At 47.8% G+C, this 23,667-nt stretch overlaps 2 protein-coding genes across 6 annotated transcripts in view; one reads left to right on the top strand and one right to left on the bottom strand.

Annotated features, from left to right (window-relative positions):
- CCM2L (CCM2 like scaffold protein) overlaps positions 1 to 23,667 on the bottom strand; it is an 881,881-nt gene that overhangs the window by 576,646 nt on the left and 281,568 nt on the right. The window lies entirely within an intron of this gene.
- The window catches only part of NOL4L (nucleolar protein 4 like), a 135,041-nt gene that overhangs the window by 20,053 nt on the left and 91,321 nt on the right, over positions 1 to 23,667 (top strand). The window contains exons 1-2 of one of the 5 annotated variants that reach the window (XM_083507405.1): positions 16,527 to 16,923; positions 21,860 to 21,985. The exons of 2 other annotated variants lie outside the window; for them this stretch is intronic. In XM_083507405.1, the coding sequence (XP_083363531.1) occupies positions 21,899 to 21,985 (87 nt within the window). In that variant the 5' untranslated portion in view covers positions 16,527 to 16,923; positions 21,860 to 21,898. Of the gene's footprint in view, positions 1 to 16,526; positions 16,924 to 18,732; positions 18,892 to 21,859; positions 21,986 to 23,667 lie in introns of those variants that run through there. 2 more of the 5 variants (XM_083507406.1, XM_083507401.1) reach the window with 2 other exon arrangements.

Consider the following 23,667-nt stretch of genomic DNA (forward strand, 5'->3'; position numbering starts at 1 on the left):
CCCACAGAGCCACCCGAGTCCTTAAAAAGGTGGGATATAAATGCAATAAATAAGTTATTCTGCTTACCTGCTTAAAAAGGTTGGAGAGGCCAGCCAGATGGAGACGTCAGTCACCAACTTGGCACCCAGAGATCTCCAGTGGTCGCCATTAGACCCGCGCCAGTTGCAAAACGCGCCTGGCACCTTGCTAATTTCTAACGCTACTTGAAAATAAGTTTTCAGCAGACATCTAAAGGTCAAAGCAGAAGGCGCCTGCTGAATCTCTACCGGCGGAGCATATTCCACAGGGCTGGGTTTCTTGTTGATGTCAGATGAGCCTCACCAACTCAGGGGATGACTAATGGTGCTTTTGCAGATGAGCTCAGAGATCGAGCTGGGCTATAAAGGTTCAGGCTGGAGCTGGACAGAATTGGTTCAGAGGTTTGTAGATGAATACAAGGACCTTGAACCTGGCTTGGCCGGAAATGGGCAGTCAGTGCAGGCGTTATAACCATGGCCGCTTCATAAAGATGGTAAATGGCACTGGGGAGGGGGTAGTATCCTGCTGTACCCTACAGTGCAATTGCCAGGGGTCCAAGGAGCATTCACTCAGCACTTCTCTCTGAATGCGGACCTGATGGAAAGAACAGAACAAACACAATATGGTGGTTCTGATGCCAATCCAACTGAGTTGGTTCCAGAGGACTCAACGGCACAAAAATCTGAGAGATCAAGCAGAAGTAGCGGACACTTTCCCTTCAATTTCCTCGTCCGGGCGACTAAGACTGAGTTGGTTCTGAAACTGAGTCTCAACCCAGATTGGGGTGGATCTGGATAATCAGTTGCACCCAGGTTCAGGGTGCTGAGTGCTGTTAGGAGACCCCTATACCACCCTATACGGGTGGCGCTGTGGGTTAAACCACAGAGCCTAGAACTTGCCGATCAGAAGGTCGGCGGTTCGAATCCCCAGGGTGAGCTCCCGTTGCTCGGTCCCTGCTCCTGCCAACCTAGCAGTTCGAAAGCACGTCAAAGTGCAAGTAGATAAATAGTTACTGCTCTGGCGGGAAGGTAAACAGCGTTTCCGTGCGCTGCTCTGGTTCGCCAGAAGCGGCTTAGTCATGCTGGCCACATGACCCAGAAGCTGTACGCCGGCTCCCTCGGCCAGTAAAGCGAGATGAGCGCCGCAGCCCCAGAGTCGGCCACGACTGGACCTAATGGTCAGGGATCCCTTTACCTTTACCTCTCTCGGAGCTTATATTTCCAGAGTGTTTCATTAGCTCTTCTAGGGATCTCTGGGAACTGTAGCTTTGTGAGGGCGCTAGGGGTCTCCCAACAGCTCTCAGCATCCTTGACAAACTACAGTTCCCAGGATTCTTTGGGGCGGAGAAGCCATGGCTGTTTAAAAGAGGTATGATACTGCTTTTAAGTATAGCGCAGGTGAGGTTGAAGTTGAAAGAGAACTACTGGTAGGTTTAGGTAGCAGAATTTATGGGCTGGCTCGGCTCATCCTAGAAAGTGGCTTTCATTGGCTTCTGCTAATAGAGCTGTGAGCCAATTAAAGATTTTTCATCAACTAAGTTGCTGGCCTTCAAATGATTAATCGATGAATTTAAAATGTATGCACTGGAAAATAGCGGCGAAGGTTGAGGAAGGATTTTTGCTCTTTTAAGATTCGCAGTAGGTCGGTTCCTGGTGTTTTGCTGACAAATGTTGATTCTTGGGGAGCTGGCCTAGCCTTTTTCCTTGGTGTGTGATTTTCGCAGCTGCACGGCAAGCAGAAACACAACCGGAGCGGCTTTCTCCGCTGGGGCCCTTCTGGGAGGAGAATCTATACCTGTTGACTTTCTGCCTGCCTTTCACATGTTAAAGGCAGGGAGAAAAGAAAAAAACGTGGCAACCCCAGTCAAAAGCTTCATTTATCTCCATGGGACTAATCAAGGGTAAGTGCTTTTGGGATGGCAGATCTTCCATATCCCTGAGGTTTAATAATAGCTGGCTGCCTCCTGGTGGGTGCAGTGTTGATTAATCAGATAATACCTTGAGCTCAGCCCTGCTCACTCAGGTCAGTTTTTAGCGGACTGCATCTTTCTCGCAGTACTTTGAGAATGCTTTGCACTGCATAAGTTTTAAAGACAGCAGGGCTTAAATGTGTTAAAGTGAGCTCTGAAAGGGCCAGAACCATTTGCAAAACCCAATACGATGCATACGCCTTCACTGAATTAAAAACTGCACTTAAATTATTTCTCTTCAGCTGGCTCCCAGATTTAATAATAATAATAATAAAAATTATTTATACCCCGCCCTCCCCAGCCAAGACCGGGCACAGGGCGGCTAACAACAGGTATAAAAGCAACTGATTAAAATACAACTTAAAAACAAGATTATAATACAACATTAAAATGCAGCCTCATTTCAGTAGAAACTCAAATCAAAAACTTTTTGGGGATGAAAACGTCAAGTCTTCACCAAGGCCAGCTATCCAGACTGGTCCTATGTGGGCCAGAAAAAAAGCCAGGGAAGTCCCCAAATAGGAGTTCCATCACAAAAGGAGAAAGGAAAAAGGAAAGAGGGGAAGGGAATCAAGTTGATTCCAAGCCAAAGGCCAGGCGGAACAACTCTGTCTTACAGGTCCTAAAACACACCTTAAATTAAGTTAGTTCTGCATCCAACAACTTCTCCTCTGCCTTTGAACTAATAATATATATATATACCTGTCCTGTTTCCATAGGTTGGGATCACACCTTTTGCAGAAGGAGCAGCCGCTGCTCATTTGCCTTAAAGCCCATTGCTGTCCTCTGCTGAATTGTTTCTGACCGGCCACTGTCTTCATTTACCGTATTTTTCGCCCCATAAGGCGCACCGGACCATAGGGCGCACCTAGTTTTTAGGGGGGGGGAATAAAGGGGAAAAAAATATTCCCCCCCCCCCAGCCCCAAAGAGCAAAGAAGCCAAGACAGCCAGCGGGCCACTTCAAGCCCATGGGCCTTAGTTTGCTGACCCCTGGGTTTAGCAGATTCTGTTGCCAAAGCTGCTTTCACCCTATAGCTCAACACGAGCAGCAGTGAATCTCCATGCAAAAGGCAGTCAAGGACCAGCTTCCTGAGGATATGGAAGAACTGAGAACTGTTTTTGCTCAAAGCATCTCATCAGAAGTGGTCCTCTTTTCACCTTGACACGGGATGCAGTCCTGAATTCTGCTAGGAGAAAATGTTTTCATTATAGGATAGACTGGCATGGCACTAATGTGGGTGGTAAGGAGGAAGACCTTGCGGGCATCGGGAGGAATTGTGATAACTGCTCCATCCTTCGAAAAACTGACCTTAAACTTTTTAATGCTGGCTGTGGTGTTACAAATAGAGCTGCTTCATTTTCACTGGTGCTATTGATAAATCACAAGTGGATTCCAGCAGTCAAGCGCAACTGACAGCACCCCCAATATCTAACAGCGTTTAAATTATTTTATCAATGTGTGTGTGTGTATATATATATATATATGTGTGTGTGTGTGTGTGTGTGTGTGTGTGTTTTCTCCATTGCCTAAAGCAATAAGATTAATCTGAAGACGTCCTAAAATAGCAATTAATGAAACATGCTTAAAGAAAATGAGCACAATGAATTTTTTGGCCCTAAATTCGTTCGGCATTTGACACAAATATTTCTGCCTTGCAATACTGGGTTGGTGGAGTAGATATGTGCACATGTTTACTCAGAAGTAAGACCCACTGACTTTCCATGGGACTTACACTCAAGTAAGTGCTGAGAGGACAGTAATATAATAATAATAATAATATTAATAATAATAATAATAATAATAATAATAATAATAATAATAATAGTAATAATAATAATAATAATAATAATAATAATAATAATAATTTATTATTTATACCCTGCCTATCTGGCTCCCCTGCAGAGTTAACTGTACCTACATTAGATATGGGGAAAGTTCAGCTATTCAAGCAGAGAGTTCAATATTTATTTTCTTCTAGGGCAAGTTTGGGGTCATGGGATGGAATGGCAAGCACAAACCAGGCCGATCCTTTAAGGGCAGGTTTTTCGGGACGTGATTCTGTGCCATTTGATTGAGCCATCTGTTCCTCTGGCCTCAGAGCCAGGCCTATGAATGACTCTTTGTTACCCCTTCTCCATTCCAGTTGCTGAAGGGAATTTTCACACATCTTCCCCGCCAACCCTAAAATGCACCAGCAACCAGATTAAATATTATGGCGGAAAACTCAAAATGTGGATTTTGTGAAGCAATTGAAGGTGTTTACACCCACATAGACACACTTCTTGAGGGGTCAGTTGGCATCGTTTTTGCTGTGCGTGTTACCATTCATTCGTTTATTGATAAAAGGGGTCTGAAATTTGCTAGGTCAATGCACTGATTGCTTTTAAAAGCGACCGCCACTCGTGAGATATATATGATAAATCAGACTTTTTTTTTACATAGTAAAATGTTCGGGATGACAACTGCTCAGTGGGGGAAAGCTCTGGTCCTCATATACCATGATAAACAGGTATTGGTGCTTACTACAAATTTGGCAGCCCTCAAATGCCTGAATGGTGTTGATAGACACTGATAATCTCTTGCAAAACCCTATACTCCTGGGTGGCAGTTAAGTGGCGGAGTAATGAGGTGTGAATTTGGTGTGTTCACAAGAGCACATAGGCAAGAGCTTCAAAAACTGGGCATTCCAAATGGCTGTAACCATTATATTAAAAATGATAGTAAGAAAGAGCAGGGGTAGCTTTCTCATAGTGCTAGTTGATAAAACATGAGGCCGGATGTTGTAGTCATATGGTCAGAATGGAAATTTGGCTCCAAGATGGAGACTGCAGGGTAAATAAGCTGTTGTTGTAGTTTACCTGCTCTTCACCAACAGGTCCCAGGGCAGGTTGTTGTTGTTGTTTAGTCATTTAGTTGTGTCCGACTCTTCATGACCCCCTGGACCAGAGCACGCGAGGCCCTCCTGTCTTCCACTGCCTCCCGCAGTTTGGCCAAACTCATGTTTGTAGCTTCGAGAACACTGTCCAACCATCTCGTCCTCCGTCGTCCCCTTCTCCTTGTGCCTTCCATCTTTCCCAACATCAGGGTCTTTTCCAGGGAGTCTTCTCTTCTCATGGGGTGGCCAAATTATTGGAGCCTCAGCTTCAGGATCTGTCCTTCCAGTGAGCACTCAGGGCTGATTTCCTTTAGAATGGATGCGTTTGATCTTCTTGCAGTCCATGGGACTCTCAAGAGTCTCCTCCAGCACCAGAATTCAAAAGCATCAGTTCTTCGGCGATCAGCCTTCTTTATGGTCCAGGGCAGGTTACAGTGATTTAAAATTCCTTGCTACAGGCATTAAATTCACACCTGGGATTCTTGGAGGGTGCACCAGTGGCTGAGCCCCCCATTTTTGACAAAGTGAAGTCTGGCTTGCAAACCACATCTTCCCCAGGCCATAAATGAAACACAGTTTTCTAGGCAGGCCGAAAGCAGAAGAGAAAATAAGGCAGTCTTCGGGTTACTTCCAGTGCCACAGCTCTATGAGCCTAACGATAAATACCAGTCACAGTTAAAATTTATGTCCTACCTTATGGCCTCAGCAGGAACCTCAGGTAGATACAAACACATAAGATTTCGGTCCACAGTGATAATGCCACCACGGGTTTCTGAGATTCAGAAATTTTTTGTATTATGATGATGACCAAAGGGCATCTGGCCACTTTCCTTGTAGGCACTGACAGCCCATAAATGTGAAAATGTGTTCTCTGCGCTGTTGGGTAGCGTGGATTTTGTCAGCATTTCAGAATGACTTGGAAACAGGCAGGTCACCAGATCTGCTTGATCACTACTGTGTTTCGAACGCAGAGTGTGCAGGCCGCGTTCAAGCCCCCCTGCCAAATGTTGGAAGCTTCGTAGAGATCATAAGGAGTGCCTCTGAGGATGCGCAGAGAGTGGCTTCCCCTTGCCCCAGAAAAATCCATGCACCAGAAAGGTATATTGGAAATTGAGGTTTTGTGGGTCAGAGATTGGCTGTGCAATGTCCCCTGCTTACTCTGCACATGGCGGAACATAGGAATGTCAGGAGCTGCCATGTACTGAGTCAGACCATTGCTCCATCTAGTTCAGTGTTGTCTACACTGACTGGCAGCACTTCTGCCCCAGCATTACCTGGGGATGCCAGTGATATAATAATAATAATAATAATAATAATAATAATGATGATGATGATTTATACCCCGCGCATCTGGCTGGGTCTCCCCAGCTGCTCTGGGCAGCTTCCAACAGAATATTAAAATACAATAACCTATTAAACATTAAAAGCTTCCCTAAACAGGGCTGCCTTCAGATGTCTTCTAAAAGTGTGGTAGTTGTTGTTCTCTTTGACATCTGGTGGGAGGGAGTTCCATAGGGCGGGTGCCACTACCGAGAAGGCCCTCTGCCTGGTTCCCTGTAACTTGGCTTCTCACAGTGAGGGAACCGCCAGAAGGCCCTCGGTGCTGGACCTCAGTGTCCAGGCTGGACGATGGGGTAGAGACGCTCCTTCAGATATACTGGACCGAGGTCGTTTAGGGCTTTAAAGGTCAGCACCAACACTTTGAATTGTGCTCGGAAACGTACTGGGAGCCAGTGTAGGTCTTTCAAGACTGGTGTTATATGGTCTTGGCGGCTGCTCCCAGTCACCAGTCTAGCTACCGCATTCTGGATTACTTGTAGTTTCCGAGTCACCTTCAAAGGTAGCCCCACGTAGAGCACATTGCAGTAGTCCAAGTGAGAGATAACTAGAGAATGCACCACTCTGGCAAGACAGTCTGTGGGTAGGTAGGGTCTCAGCCTGAGACTCTGCAGGCAAAGTAGAGGCTGTAACCTCTGGAGCACATGTGATGTTAGTCGCAACCCCTCCCAGTCTTCTGGTTTCTGAAGAAATGCTGCGTTTTGATGCATTTCCCTGCAAACCAGCTTTGGTCTTCATTGAGAAGCAAAGCAACCTTGCTGCATTTTAAGCTCCTCATGGGTGCACGCAGCCTCTGCAGCTTCTTCCAGGCATGTTTGAGCGTCTTCACCTTTCGTCGCAAAGACCCACAGCTGTGAGAGTGAGGAGGAGCGAGCGCCTTTGCCCCCTGCTCCTGTGATGGGAGCCTTTGTAGAGGGGGAGAGGCCAGTTATATGGAACAGCCAGGCATGCTTCTAGGGCAGCCGGCTGGGTCTGCCGAGCTGCTCCCTCCCCGGCAGAGTGATGGGCGTTTGAAATGTGGTCAGAAAACAAGGGCGCCCGTTCACTGCCAGGAAGCCTCTTTGCACCGGCAGGAAGTGGAATCCAGCTGGCATCAGCCCCTCCTCGCCTGAGGGCCAGAAAGCGCTCTATCTGGAGCCCTGCAGAGCGGAGGCCAGGATTGGGAGAGCTGCAAGCCCCTTCCCCCCGTGCCTTAACCCGTGCCCTGGCCCTGCTAAGCCTCTTAGGGCAGACCTCTTCTCTTCCCAGCCCTCTCTAAGTGGGCTGGAGCTGGCTGAGGGCTCCCCTCCTGAGTCCCTAGGGAGAGTTGCCATCTGTGCCCCAAGAAACACTGTTTGCAATGTGCCCGCCCGCCCTGGGCAGTGGGGCAGGAGCCCCTCCGAGACATGGTGCGTGCTTGTGGCTCCAGTTCTACTCCTTGTTGTCCCCCCCAAAAAGAATGCAAATAACTGAGCCTGTTTTGCAGATTTGATCTGGCGTGGAAAGGTGGGGTCTTTGGCCCATAGTTACTCATTGACGCAAAGGTTGCCTCCACACACCACATTTCTCGCTTTCGGGAGATGCTCTGGGCTTGGGGAATTGAAAGGGGGGTGTCTTGTTACGCCTGAAAACGAGGTGCGGGGCTGTAATCTGTGCAGGGTCAGGGTAGAGGTTACTGGCGGACCAGCACTGTGCAGATCAGATGGCAGTTGCCGGCACATTTTGGAGGAAGGTGTGCTCTCATTTCCCAGCATCTAAGGCCATGTCTGGTGCTTTAAACAAAAGCACCAGTTGCCCCTGCAAGAGCTGGTTTAGGTGGAGGTGTGTGCCTGGCTGCTGTGTTGTGCTCTTATTACATAAAATTCCCACAAGGAGGAGCATGTTCGACAAAACACAGGCAGTTGTTCTTCGGGGCTTTTGCTTTCCAGACAGTAGCTGGTTCTTCTCTCTGTGGTAGCCAGGGAGATCCCAGGAAGAGGAGATGGTCCTATATACAAGCAGTTCAGGAGCCCAGGCGGCTTTGCTCTTTGAAAGAGGAGCCTGTAATTTTCTTACGCCCCTCTCAGGGGATATCCAGAGCCCTTTCTTATTTTGCAGCTTCTGTGAGGGGAGGATGCTGAAAAACAACCTCTCCCCAATGCAGTTAAAGGAAGAGGTCAGGATTCTGTGCAGATGACAGTCATCAATGGGAACCTGAGTTGGGAGAGTCTTTCGCTCCTCCTGACTCTGTTGGGCTCTGGGTAGCTGGTGCCCATTTCCATAGGCACATCACATTGTGGTTCCCAGTGGAAGTCTGCAAAATGCGTATTTTCATCAACGCACTCAGGTTTGCAAAGTGGGAGTGGCTAAAGGAACATTAAAAGGGCAAGTGTATATTGCTCTTGCTGAGATAGTTTTAAAAGTGGAGCAGTGGTTCGGATTAACACCTTGAACTTGGCCTGGTAGCAAATTGACAGCCGGTGCAGATCTCTTTTAAAATTTCTGTCCCTCATGCAAAAGGCACAGGAGCCTTGTCAGAAGAAACAGTGGCAGCCTTACTGGTGAGGGGAAAGGCACCCTACACATCCTCAGTTAACCACATCACATGTTCATTCATTTAGTACATTAGTATTATGCTGTCATGGATCTGAAGGTGATGTGCAAGGGTGGATTACCGAGCTGCGCATACATTTCCCATAGATTCATTACAAGGCCATGGGCCATTTCATATATTATATTTGTTGGTGTATACCTAAAGGGACGCGGGTGGTGCTGTGGGTTAAACCACAGAGCCTAGGGCTTGCTGATCAGAAGGTTGGCGGTTCGAATCCCTGCGATGGGGTGAGTTCCCGTTGCTTGGTCCCTGCTCCTGCCAACCTAGCAGTTCAAAAGCACGTCAAAGTGCAAGTAGATAAAGAGGTACCGCTCCGGTGGGAAGGTATATGGCGTTTCTGTGCGCTGCTCTGGTTCGCCAGAAGTGGCTCAGTCATGCTGGCCACATGACCCGGAAGCTGTACACCGGCTCCCTCAGCCATAAAGCGAGATGAGCGCCGCAACCCCAGAGTCGGCCACAACTGGACCTAATGGTCAGGGGTCTCTTTACCTTTACCTAAAGGCCACAAAATATATAGGGACCTTCAGAGAAATCTCCTCACACTTTAAAAGCTTAATCTCGTCCCTTATTGGACTTGGTGCACACACATAAAGAGCGCAGTGAATATACTGCAGGGAGGAAATTGCACGGGGACCTTTCCCAGGCAGACCAAACGCACAGCTGGTGGGGAAGGAGGCCAGTGTACCTGACAGGGGTGGTGGTGGCGCACATAGGTTCTATGCGCTCTCCCAACACGTGAGGGGAGTTTTTGTCAACAGCAGTGCAGCTAGGTAATTTTAGACTCTGGACTTAATAGTCTTGCAGAGCAACACCTGCACTCCCCAGACATGTGCATTTAATGGCCGCAATTTAAGGTGGGCTGTGCACGAGAGCCTACAGGCTCTAAGGCCCCCTCCAAACCCAGAAATCTTATTAACGTGCCATAAATTAAGTTGTTATAATATCCTAATGTAGCTTTGTCAGGCCAATTAATATGACACATAAAGATGCTTCTGTAATTGGTGTGCATTCTGAGTTTATGCACTTCGTATTTACCTAAAGTTATTCTCTATAATGTTTCCTCTCTGATCAGAAGGTGTGTAATTGGATACTATCAAATTAAATGGGGAGGGGCCTCCTACAGAAGGTATTTTGCACAAGGGCCAACAAGGAAGTATGGTTGCGTCTCTGTGCATTCTTTTAAGTTGTGAAGCACATAACTGACATTACTTTCCTACTGCCTTCCATTGCATGCTTTCCAGGTGTGTCTATTTTTGTGCTTTGTTACAGAAGCAAAGAACAAAAAAGTAGTTTGGCAGGAAAAATAACAATAAAAAAGAAATACTCTGAGCATGTGCAGTTTTGCCTTTCAAAAGCTCACTTTAAATCATAGCGCCATCATGGCGACAGGACTGAAATGTGGTTTGTTTCTGCTGCCTGATCCTAAATCGCATTTGCTTGGGAATTATTTATTTACTTATAAAAATATTTGTATACCGCTCTCTCTGTAGGTTTACAGAAAGTGGAAACATAAAACCATACGATAAAACTATTAAAGGTTTTTAAAAAGACATCAATAAACCATCATGGAAGGATCTGTTGTTAAGCATCCTTTGTGTGTGTGTGTGTGTTAAAAAATACAATAAAATGTTAAGACAAAAATACATGTAATAGAATGAGGATTTGTAACCATGTTCATGCCAGGGGGCATATGGCTGAACTAGAACATGTTTTCGTTTTTGTTTGATTAAGGAGAGAGAAAGGGGGCTACATCTGTCCCACTGGGTGAAGGCATTCCCAGGACAGAGGCAGCAGTGCTTCTGAATGCCAGTTGCTGGAGAGGGCTCTTGTGGTCGGATCCTCCTTGCTGGCTTCTCACAGGCCTCTGGCTGGTCCCTGTGAGAACAGGAGGCTGGACTGGATCGGCCTATGTTTTTATGGTTCAGGTGCTGAGGCTGTGCCTGTTTGCTGCTGCCCCCACAACCTGATGATGATGATGATAATAATAATAATTTATTATTTATACCCCGCCCATCTGGCTGGGCTTCTCCAGCCACTCTGGGCGGCTTCCAACAAAATATTAAAATACAGTAATGCATCAAACATTAAAAACATCCCTAAACAGGGCTGCCTTCAGATGTCTTCTAAACATCAGATAGTTGTTTATTTCCTTGACATACGACAGGAGGGCGTTCCACAGGGCGGGTGCCACCACTGTAAAGGCCCTCTGCCTGGTTCCCTGTAACCTCGCTTCTCGCAATGAGGGAACCGCCAGAAGGCCCTCGGCGCTGGACCTCAGTGTCCGGGCAGAACGATGGGGGTGGAGATGCTCCTTCAGGTATGCTGGACCGAGGCCGTTTAGGGCTTTAAAGGTCAGCACCAACACTTTGAATTGTGCTCAGAAACGTACTGGGAACCAATGTAGGTCTTTCAAGACTGGTGTTATGTGGTCTCGGCGGCCGCTCCCAGTCACCAGTCTAGCTGCCGCATTCTGGCTTAGTTGTAGTTTCTGGGTCACCTTCAAAGGTAGCCCCACATAGAGCGCATTGCAGTAGTCCACCCAATCCCTGGGTGCTCATTTGGTGGTGAGGGTAGCATGCAGGTCTCTGGCTTCTGTTCTGGCCCAAGCTGCACCCCCCCCCCCGTTTGCATGTGAGCGTGGCAAACCAGGCATTTGAAAACCTGCCTCCTCTAGAGAGCGAGGATCAGTGCCAGCGACTCCTTGAACGTCCCCTGCCAGGCAAACCCGAGTTTGTTGCCTGGTAACGTGTGAAGCGCCCCTTTCTTTTGTTCCTGCACAACAATATTCCCAATCCCACTTGGGCCGCTTGGAGGATAATTGGGTGGGGGGGGCCGCGTTGGTGCAGGTGGAGGGGACTTGTTGGGTCTGATGAAACGCACCCACAGGAGCCCCATTAAGGAGGAGGGGGAAGCGCCACCCGAGCCGAGGCTGCGTGCGTTGGAGAGCAGAGCACAACAAAGGGCAGGTGGCTGGCGCGGCAGGTGCGCCTGGGCAGGCGGGTGCGTAATTGGAGACGCCACGGAGGGGGCCCACCTCGCTCCGTGTCACGCGGGGCGGGGGAGGAGCGGAGGGTCTCTATCCCGCCGCGAGAGGCCTCTCCGCAGCTGCCTGCCCTCCCCTCCCCGCGCCCTGGCCTGCCTTGCTTTGCCCTGCCCTGCCCTGGCGCTGCCAGCTGGCGAGTGCCTCCTTCCTGCGCGCAAAGGAGGGGCAGCCCAGGACGGCCGCCGGCTTGCCTGCCTGCCTGCCCCAGGCGAGGACAGCCCGGGGAGGGATCGCTGTGCCAGATCCCTTCTCCTCTCTCCTTCCCACTCTCCCCCCCCGGTTCCCATGGTTACCTTCAGTACCTGCTTGGCAAAGGCCTTGGGGTGGCGCTGCCCAAGCGGTCCCGCGGGGCTTTTGCGCGGGGGATTGGCAGCGGGAATCTTGCCTCGCCTTGCAGCCAATGGGGCCGGCAGCGGCAGCTCGCTTTCCCTCCCCGGCGAGGCTCGGGCTGCTCCTCTCCGGGAGCCGCGCCTGGCCTGCCCAGCTGCAGGGCGCTGCGCTTGCATCCCAGCCTCTGCGCCCTGGAGCCCGTTTGGGACGCTCCGGCGGCGCTTGCGCTTCGGGAGCTGGCTAGAAGGAAGGGCAGCCCTCCAGGCAGAGGGCCTGACCCCCACCCCGTGGAGCTGGGGCGGGCAGCGTTGCAGGGGGCTCGAAGAACCAGGGCATCTCTTGAGATGGCGAATGTGCATCTGGCCAGATGTGCATGACGAGCGTGGCGGGCTGCACAGGAACACTGACCCTGAACCCCGAGGCTTAGGGGCTGGTTGTGTTTACTCAATGGCAAGCCCCATAGAATCGTAGGGTTGGAAGGGTCCCCAAGAGTCATCTAGTCCACCCCCCAAATGCAGGAATCTCCGCCATTCTGCAAATGCCTAGACCAGGAACATTAGAGCAGCGCTTCCCACATGGTGGTTCGTGGACCATTGGTGGTGCACGAGTTTCATTCAGCTTGCCCACAGCACGTCCACATTAGATATTCATTTGGCTCTTTATTTGTAGTTTTACTGCTTTTGTCCTTTATTATATTGTACTTTAAGTATTGTATTGCAAGTTGAATTCTGTGGAATGCGAATTATGATACAATATAAGAAAGGGGGAAGCAATAAAAATACAATTTAAAATCACACAGCATCTAGCACTACATTTTCCAGTTGCCACAAGAAGCAGAAAAAAAATCATTAAGTGGTCTGCCAGGAAGGACCCTTCGCAACTGGACCATTGGGGAAAATGTTTGGGAGCCCTTGCATTAAAGGAAGGGAAGATATTGAGTTATGGGTGCGTCTGTGTGTCAGCAGGAGTATTCCTATCTGCCTCTGCTTCTCTGTTCTATTTGTAGCTTGATCCTGATTTTTAGGAGGACGAAAGTATCACTTGTTGTTGTTGTTGTTTAGTCGTTTAGTCATGTCCGACTCTTCGTGACCCCCTGGACCAGAGCACGCCAGGCACTCCTGTCTTCCACTGCCTCCCGCAGTTTGGTCAAACCACCTCGTTCTCTGTCGTCCCCTTCTCCTTGTGCCCTCCATCTTTCCCAACATCAGGGTCTTTTCCAGGGAGTCTTCTCATGAGGTGGCCAAAGTATTGGAGCCTCAGCTTCAGGATCTGTCCTTCCAGTGAGCACTCAGGGCTGATTTCCTTCAGAATGGAGAGGTTTGATCTTCTTGCAGTCCATGGGACTCTCAAGAGTCTCCTCCAGCACCAGAATTCAACTCCATGGACAAAGGCAACAGGCATATAAAAGTATCACTACTAACTCTGATATATCTTAGGCCCAAGGGCTGCAGATAACTGCAACCTTCATTCAGCTTTCCCCAACCTGGTGTTCCCCAGAGGTTTTGGACTGCAACTCCCATCAGCCCCATCTAGTGCAACCACACTGGCGGGATCTAATGGGAGTTGTAGTTCAGAACATCTGGAGAGCACCAGGGTGGCGAAGGCTGCCTTGGCAGGTCTAGGACTCCAGAGGAGCAGCCATGACTTTCCTGCCCATAGGTTTTCCCCAAAGCCTCTGACACGCAGGGGGAAATTTTGAAGCAGGGGTGGTGGAGCTTTGGGGCAGGAAACCCAAAGAGATGGAGAGGGGTTTAAGTTCTGCACCAGCCATATTTGGGGCTGGAGGCTCCTGGTCTTCTCTGTTACTACAAAATAAAAAAAATCCTTCCAGTAGCACCTTAAAGACCAACTAAGTTAGTTCTTGGTATGAGCTTTCGTGTGCAAGCACACTTCTTCAGATACACAGTGCTAACTTAGTTGGTCTTTAAGGTGCTACTGGAAGGAATTTTTTTATTTTGACTAGGGCAGACCAACACAGCTACCTATCTGTATCTGTTACTACAGTGAGTGTTCCATGACTGAATCCTTGTTCAGGTTAAGCCCAGGTAGGAGTAGCCCTCTTTAGACCTGTGGGGTTAGCTCCAAGTGAAGCATGTGGTCCAATGGGAAAGAGGAAGTCTGCTTGATCCCCATCTCCCCCAGTCCTGCTCCACACACCCTCTTCTCTCCAGAGGGACAGCAGGCTTCTTAATCTGTTGCTCTCGTTGCACCTTAAAGTATTTTGGCACAAGCCTTCGTGGACCAGAGCCTGCTTCGTCAGATGCCCAAAGCGTTATTCTCAGTTGGCAGATGGGTACAGAGAACATGTTCCGCCTGCTAGACACCGGGGCCCAAAGCCATGATCTGCAAGTCTTCTTTTTTTAATGCAGAGCCAAAATGTACACAGACAGGAACAGAGCGGTCTGTTCACAGCAGCAGCCATTGGTGATAATACTGCTTTTCTAGCTGCAGTATGCTAGTTTAACACCTGGAAGGGAAGAAATGGGATTTTCCTGCTATAAGGGGGGAAACCAACAATGGAGGGCACTGTGGTTGCCCTGGAGGGGGGCCACGGGGAGCATATACCCTGGATGATGGTTGGGGAATTAGCAATGTGTGTGCTGGGATAGGGAAAAGGAGAAGGGTTTGTGAGTACCACCCACTTGGGAACAGGAAATAGGACACTGGTATCACTGAGGGGAGGAGTGCTTTTTTGTTGGAGGCCCTGGTGACTCAAGAGGAAGGGAAAAACAAGGCACTGGAATAACTGGTAATGCAGGAGAATGGGGAACTGGCACCACATGTGTGTAAGATTGTCACATTTGTCTGCAGACATTATCTGACCCTAGGCCGGCCTTCTCAGTGTTGCGCCCTCTAGGTTGTACTGGTTTGGGGCTGATGGGATATGTTTCAGACTTGGCTTGTCCACACTAATGTCCCATGCCTAAAGAACATGGGTCCGAGAGGTTTTCTGTTTGCCTTTACCACTGAATTGAAACAAACACCAGTTTGTGGGAAACCTGATTGATGTTTGCTCCGATTCAGCAGTAAAGATTGGGTTTCCCTGGGGGAAAGTGGTGGGACGAGTGTAGACGAGCCCTTGGATGGGGAAAACCTGGATTCAGTTCCCCATTCACCCATGAAATTTACTGGGGGACATTTTTTTACCAGTTTAACCTATCTCACAAGGTGGCTTTGAGCATAAACATGGAACAACTTTAGGGGAAGTAGGGAAGGTGGTGTGTATTAATTTGTCAGGTGCCATTGAGCATTTGCAGAGTGCTTGCGTTCTGCTTTGGCAGGACCTCATGTGCGGAAGCTGGGAAGATCAAGGAATGTGTGCCTTTATCCAGCAAAATAGTGCGGTGTGGGTCTCTGTTTGCAGTCTCAGCCCACAGCCTTCACAAAGCACCCATGTACCCCACATGTGTGCTGTGCTGTGTACAGTCATACCTCATGTTACGATAGCTTCAGGTTGCACATTTTCAGGTTGCTTCCCGCGCCGACCCAGAAGTAATGGAACGGGTTACTTCTGGGTTTCGCCGCTCGCACATGTGCAGATGCGCAAAATGACGCCACGCGCATGCGCATAAACGGCGAATCGCGACCTGCGCACACGCGGGTTGCATTCCGTTCAGGTTGCAAACGGCCTCCGGAACGGAGCCTGTTCGCAGCCAGAGGTACCACTGTACATATGTGCCTTGCACGCTGTGATAACTCACACGTACACTAGGACAACAAGTAGGGTGAACACTTTTTGGGGTTTAATCCTCCCACACTTATGGTGAAGAGACAATATGGCAAATGTGCGGTTGTGTCTGTAACATTGGGGCCAGGTGGCAGCTCCCTACAAGGGAGAGAACAGTGGCTAACTCGTGAGATGGTGTTAAGTTGCAGAAAGGTGGCATGGCGGGGCAGTGAGTCGGAGAGAAGCAGCCAGTTTAGGCAAGGGTCACCCTGTGAGGTTGAAAGAGGAGCATTTGTTTTGTTTTGGGTTTTTTAACAATATTTTTTTTATTAGGAATTTCAAAATAACAATCTATCAAAAATATATCATCCTTATTCCCCCCCCCCATTTTTCCCTCCCCCAAAAGAGAAAAGCCCTCCCTCCCACCTCCCCAGACTTCCCTCAGCTCCTCTCTCTGGTTTTTCAACACATGTTATTCTCTGCATGTTATAAAATTGTAAAGATCCTTAATTTCTCTCTATATATGTTACCAATAAAAAGTTTGTGTATGTTTATTCAAAACCTGCCAAGGAGTCCAATTCAGAGGAGCATTTGTTTTGGGGGATGCAGAGCTGAGCATCAGTCGGGGGTCTGTTAAAGGCCATGGCAAACAGGACCTGCAACAAAATGTTGCAGCGTGAAGCGATCCTGCCAGCCAGCCAGCCAGCCAGCCGTGCCTTCCTCCGGGACAATACTCCATTACATCCTGCCTCCCGAATGCATGAGAGGGGCATTAGGAGGAAGGGAATGGGAGGGGGAAGCGAGACTCTTGGGGAAACGTGAAATGGTGAAATGGCATGATACAAGATAAGGAAAGAGGCGAGAGGGAGAGAGAAGGCTGCCTGGGAGGAAAGGATAAGGGGAAGAAGAGGCTTTGGGGCCTGAGCAGGGGAGATGGCTGGAGGTTGCGGGGGGAGGACGGAAAAGGCGGCGGTGCCGTAATGCCGCAGTGCTGCACTCGCAAGATGGTATCTGCTTGTTGCATTGCATTCTGCTTGAAACAAGCAAGTGCTTAAAACAAGAGAGAGAAAAAGAAAAGTGGATGTGGACAACATGAAACACTAAATAAGTAAAAAAATCATTAAAATGTAATGAACGGGTCATGAATAATATTTTGTTTTACGTTGGTCCTGCGGAGCAACTCTCGTTCCCTCACGTTTTTGTGCTCGGCAAAGGCTGAGCGAGCCCCTCCTTGGCCCATAAAGACAAGGAAAAATATCAATCAGTTAATTGCTTTTTCAATTACCGTAGCAGTTCGTGCAATGGAGCAGTTTAATAATAATAATAATAATAATAATAATAATAATAATAATAATAAAATTATTTATTAAGCTTGTTATCTTGAAAAAAATGAACTAAATTCACTAAAGTGAATTGTTTTAGGAATGTACCCCCCCCCCAATGGCATGTTATAAACCGAGGTGAATATTGCCCCCTCCAATTTTCAGATTCAGAAGGGGGAACACAATGGGGGATTGCCCATCGTCTGGCAAGGGGGCTGGTTGCGTGTGTCAGGAAAATGGCCGCTGTTGCGCCACAGTTTGGCTAGGCCTTGAAGGAGGCCTATGATGGTCGTTTTTTTTGCTGCTTCCTTGGAGTGCGCACAGCTCATTCTTCCTCAAGAATGGCGGGGCGTGAGGTAAAGGCAGCTTCTCATTTTCCAAAATGACTTTCTGGGAAGCGTGGTCTCACCACCATTGCTGCCATTTTATATTTTTTATTTTAAAAAAGAAGAGCCTCTTTGAAGAACATGGCTGCCGGGTCCCTGTCTCCGATGTGCAGCCATTTGCCTCCCATCTCCTGGGCCTGCAATAGAAAGCAGCCTGAGTTTTGCAGAAGAGGCGGACATTTCCAGAAACGCCAGGAGACGCCAGCATTTTCTGTTGCATTCTACCTCAGCTTCAAGTTTATTTTAGTTAATTTACGACTGTAGCGTAATAGTGTACGTTACTTATGGAGCGCACAAAAAACAAAATGATAAAATACAGTATTTAAAAAGCAAAAAAACCCAATGAAGTACTTTTAAACTGATAAGGTTTCCTACAGGTTCTGGATTTTTCCGTGTGGTACAGCATCCAGTCACTGAAGTGGTACAGGCCTGATACCAGTTTTGAGCCTCAGTCGTGACTGAGAATTATTATTATTATTATTATTATTATTATTATTATTATTATTATTATTATTATTATTATTATGCCAGGCTGCTAGATCAGCCCATCTTTGTAAACCACTTTGAGTTGTTGTTGTTTTAAACAATCAAGTAGTGTATAAATTCTATGAAATCATGAAATACATACATGTGGGGCCTGTCTTTGCAAACTGTTTTGAGGTGGTTGGGCTTTTTTCCTTGTTTGTTTTTAACAATCGAGCATCGCATAAATCTTACAAGATTATAAAATAAACCTAGCCCAGCAACTTGTTCTCACACGCTGCCTCCCTGTCAGGAAAAAAGGCAGGATATAAATAAATATATAATAATAAGTCCAAAATCGAACAGTGCGCCCCCCCAAAAAAAACCCCACCCACAATGGCTGCCACAGTCTGCATGTAGCAGTGAAACCACTGTCGCCATTCAAGATGCCTCTCGTTTTCTGCCATATTTTAATTTATCGCCTTGGGAGCCTTCATGCAATTCAGCCTATTTTCTTCCTCACACCAAGTCCATCCCTTGGGTTTCCTGCCTAGGCAGGGACTGGGATGTGGGTCTGCCAGATTCCTCAATTCAATGTGCACCGTCTGCGGCCCAAACCACGCTGGTTCCTTCACAATGAAATGGAGTCTGGGTACAAATAGCTGTCAGCCTAGATTTAGCTGAGATTCCTGCATTGCAGGGGGGTTGGACTAGATGACCCCTGGGTCCCTTTCCCACAATTAAGATTCTCTGATTGGAGGGGAAATGTGGGGAGACGTAGGGTGTTGAAGCAAAGAGAGGGGCGGAGGCGACTGGGGAATCCATCCAGGGCATGTCTAGGTGCAAGAAACAGGAGCCATTTCAGCTGCCCGCCATGTCCTGGAGCCTAAAGACTTATAATAGCAAGTGAGGGAGGCTAGGCTTGTTTATTCAGAAGTGAGACCGGTGGGGCAGCCTCTCAGGGGAGTGTGTGTGTATGTCCTAAGCGCATTTCCTATTCCTTTGAACTTGGGGATTTACTTATGAGTAGACACGCTTGGGTGGGTGGCGGGGTCACATTTATAATTGAAACGCCATTCCCTCACCATATATATATATATATATATATATATATATATATATATGGCGGCACTGCACATGGTGACAGCAGTCATGAAATTAAAAGACGCCTGCTTCTAGGGAGGAAAGCCATGACAAACCTAGACAGCATCTTAAAAAGCAGAGACATCACCTTGCCAACAAAGGTCCGTATAGTTAAAGCTCTGGTTTTCCCAGTAGAGATGTATGGAAGTGAGAGCTGCAACATCAAGAAGGCTGATCGCCGAAGAATCGATGCTTTTGAATTCTGGTGCTGGAGGAGACTCTTGAGAGTCCCATGGACTGCAAGAAGATCAAACCTCTCCATTCTGAAGGAAATCAGCCCTGAGTGCTCACTGGAAGGACAGATCCTGAAGCTGAGGCTCCAAGACTTTGGCCACCTCATGAGAAGAGAAGACTCCCTGGAAAAGACCCTGATGTTGGGAAAGATGGAGGGCACAAGGAGAAGGGGACGACAGAGGACAAGGTGGTTGGATAATGTTTGCGAAGCTACCAGCATGAGTTTGACCAAACTGCAGGAGGCAGTGGAAGACAGGAGTTCCTGGCGTGCTCTGGTCCAGGGGGTCACAAAGAGTCGGACATGACTAAACAGCAACAACAACAACATATATATAGCGAGTGCCCATTGTTCCCCAGAGGCAGGGATATCCAACTCCAGATAAACTGTGATCTCATAGTATTAAAAAAACTGGCACTTGGTTCCCCTCCCCCTTTTTGGGGGAGGGAGAAGGAGATAACTGACGGACCAGAGATCTACCAGGAACACCCCGTGATCTACCAGTAGATCTCCCTCTTGGACATGGCTGCCCAGAGGGAAGCCACGAATGTGAAAGTAGCTGAATGCTAGTTTAGGTTTGGTGATTATATATAATATGTACATTTGCATGTGTGTGGAGCCTGTGGGTGGTAGAAAGAAGAAGCGTGCTCTGTGTTGGCAGTGGAGGGGCTGCAACAGAAAGAAACAGCCAGATGGAAAGATGCGAAAGGCAGTGTAGCTGAAAAGGAAAGAATACGAGAGCTGGAGGCAGGCGCTTCTAGGAAGCTGCTGTTTTCGGGTGGGATTCCATCATAAACTGGCAAATTGAGGTTGCACGATTATAGTTGGTTGGGAGGTCTTGTGCTTTTTGGATTTTTTGCTGTAAGGGAAGTGATGGGGAAATGGGTTCCAAGCTTCGCGTGTTCTTGCGCTCCCTTTCGGAGTAGTAGTCCTTAAGACTGTTTGGCTTTGGGCAGCTCAGCACTAATAATCTGTGGCAGAGTTCCCCCATTTCTACTCTCTTAGTGTTTTCACTCCCCATATGGTTCTACAAGAACCAAGCAGCCCACAATTTGCCCACATGAGCTGAGGGGGAAGGAAGCCCCCCAGCCTCCCCCTCCAATATATTCCCCTTTCGGGAATGCAAGTTAAAAAGATCTCCATACGTTTCCTCCATAAATAAACAAAATGGATAGTTGCTGTTGGTATGGAGCCTATTGATACTGCTGCTACATGCAGAGGGGGACTCAAATCCACTCCGCCGCCCCTCCATCAAGGAAATGATAGTGCTATTGCTGAGAACACCCTTCCTACAGCCACCCAGCACACAGGCTTTTGCTTGAGACTTGCTGGCCATCCCAGGATCAGCTATGGTGACTTGCTGCCCAAAACTACCAGCATTAATGCCAATCATGGGGATGTCTGAATTCTTACGTATTTTCGTATAATGCAAAAGGTCTCACACTTGCACGTTGAGCTGCAGATGGGAGCTGGAGAGGGTGGGGCAAGAGGAGGCTGGACTAATTTGGGGGCTGGGCAGTTCCTTTATAGGTTGCATTTTAGAAAGTGCCTGGCAAGGGTTGGCAGTTCTCCATTGTTTGGTATGTGAGAGGCCTCAGCGGAGAGATCTGTTGATTTTCACTAGAAAACCAAAGTAGAGCGTGTTTTCAGCTTAGAGCCAAAAGAGAGACATGTTAGGTGTTTTTTTATAATGTGAAAGGCAGCGGTGAAGAAGAGAGAGAACGGCAGATTGCAAGGGTCTGTTGAAGGAAAGTTTAATGGGTTCCAATAGTAGCCAGGGGAGATACCTTACCCCCCCCCCCAAAAAAACCACCCCAAAACTGCCCCTGAGCCTTTGACGGTAGCCTGACATAGAAATTGAACAAGTGCTCCTACCACTTATTTCCAAGCCAGGGGAAAATTGAGCTTGTTAAATTTCTGGATGTCAGGCTCTGTTAAAGGCAGAGAAGCAGGGCCAGGGAGACTGCATTTAACCCTGACTGTAGCAAATTAACAGCCTTCTACACTCAGAAGCAAGTTGCATTGAGTTCAATGGGTCTTACTCCCAGCTGAGGATTGCAGCCTAAGTTGGAAATAGGGACACATAGCTGGGCTTCCATGGAGCAGGCTTAGCTAGTTGTGGAATCTTCTGGAGTCCTTTAAGGAGAGACAATAAATATCTCTTGCAAGGTACGATTTATGTGTAGGGTGTCCAGAAACCTCGAGGAGGTTGGGCTAGATAAGTGTCTCTAAAGGTCCGAGGCAAGATTGAAGCCTGAGTGACTGCTATTCTTACCCACCAATTTTCTAAGCAGGAATGGTCACTTGTTGTGGAAGGGGAGGGATCCTGACAAGTGAACAGCATCTGATCTGATAATTTACAGAGGGACTTGGGCCAAAAAAAAGAAGTTGGGTTCCTGCCCTCAAGGTCTTAAAGTCAGTTACGTTGTCAGGGAGGAAACACAAAGAGAGCGTGTGTCCGTCTGTTTTCATTTTGTGACACTTTGTCATTCCTCTTAGACTGAAATTGCTAATGAGGGGCAGAAAATAAGCCCAAGAATGAAGAAGCAGACGTTGAAGAGGCAGGCAGATAGAGGAGGTGCAGATGCTGGAAGCTCTATTGCCACCTCCAAGGATTCAGAAAAGGTAACAGGTTCAAGCAGCGGCCTGGAAAACTGTCAGCATATTTGTCTGTCCCCCTAACCCTGCCTCACCACCCAGAGGTAGTATTGTATGGTATCTAAGAACCCAGAAGGTTCCCTGTTCAGACCTCTTTTCTGCCCATAGCTGCACAAAGGGCATGATAATATTACTAGCAAGAAGCTATCATCATCATCCCCCCATCCTCTTAGTGCATGGTATGGGCTTGCCTGAGAGATAACCTAGTGAAATGGCAGGAAGCTTAAGATTCTCTGTACCTCTAAAGGTAAAGGGACCCCTGACCATTAGGTCCAGTTTTGACCGACTCTGGGGTTGCGGTGCTCATCTCGCTTTATTGGCCGAGGGAGCCGGCGTACAACTTCCGGGTCATGTGGCCAGCATGACTAAGCCGCTTCTGGCGAACCAGAGCAGCGCATGGAAACGCCGTTTACCTTCCCACCAGAGTGGTACCTATTTATCTACTTGCACTTTGATGTGCTTTTGAATTGCTAGGTTGGCAGGAGCAGGGACCGAGCAACGGGACCTCACCCCATCACAGGGATTCGAACCGCCGACCTTCTGATCGGCAAGCCCTAGGCTCTGTGGTTTAACCCACAGCGCCACCCGCGTCCCACTCTGTACCTCTATTCAACAACAAATTAATAAAATAATATTTAAAACAGTATAATAAATTTAAAATTGGCAGCGTTTTTACTGGTCCTACTTCTTTTAGAAGTAGAGGTATTCATATATCTTTTGTGCAAGTTTCTCGGTTGCACAGAGAATGTAAATACACCTAAGTAGTCAATGCTGTTAAGGGTTAGGTGTGCTGAAGTCTGTTGAGGTCACTGGACTTGAGGTCACTGCATAAGACTAGCCTGCAAATCTTCCTTAGGGTGCTGAGAAAGAGAATGTCCAGAAGCTCCCATTTGAAAACATGAGATGGGATTAGTTTTGCCCTCATCTATGACACAGTTTGCTTCACTTTATACTGAAATGGAAGATTTCTTGCATTAAGCACTGATCTTAAAAAGAAATCTCTCAAGGGTCTGGTTACAGCAGGGGTTTGTTAAGTACATAAGGAGGAACGTAGAAGCTCCTTTATAGTGTGTCAGGCCGATGACATCCTTCATGCAGTATTGTCTATGTTGATTGACAGTGGTTCTTTAGAGTTTCAGATCGGGCTCTTTCCCTATGAAAGTACAAAGGCTTGTTAGAAGAGTAATTAAATATGTAGTTGTGTACGCAGTTGCATGACTTCATGAGAGCCCATGTGGATTAAGCTAAATACAAGACTTTGAGAAGTGCAAAAACAGTATAAATGCAGCAGTCTACCCTTGCTGTTGTCTCCAGTGTCTGGTATTCGGAGGTATACTTACTCTGAATATGGAGGTTCTATTTAGATATCATGGCTAACAGTTATTGGTTGACACCCTCCATCAATTTGTTCAACTTTTGTTTTTAAAGCCATTGTAAGCCAGTGGCCATCACCACATCTCAGCAGTGAATTCTGTGTAATTTTTGTGAATGAGTGGTTTCTGTGAATGCAAACAACAGCACACTCACATGTGTGCACAAACTCTGAGCCAGCTGTAGTTGACAGCCAGTGACACCTTAATTGCATATTTTTTATGAGCTCCTCAGCACCCTTGTCTGACGTGTTGAAAAATCAGCACTGTAACTGCATG

This window comes from Podarcis liolepis, assembly GCF_965112155.1.
Source record: "Podarcis liolepis genome assembly, chromosome: 6".
In the NCBI taxonomy this organism is placed as follows: domain Eukaryota; kingdom Metazoa; phylum Chordata; class Lepidosauria; order Squamata; family Lacertidae; genus Podarcis; species Podarcis liolepis.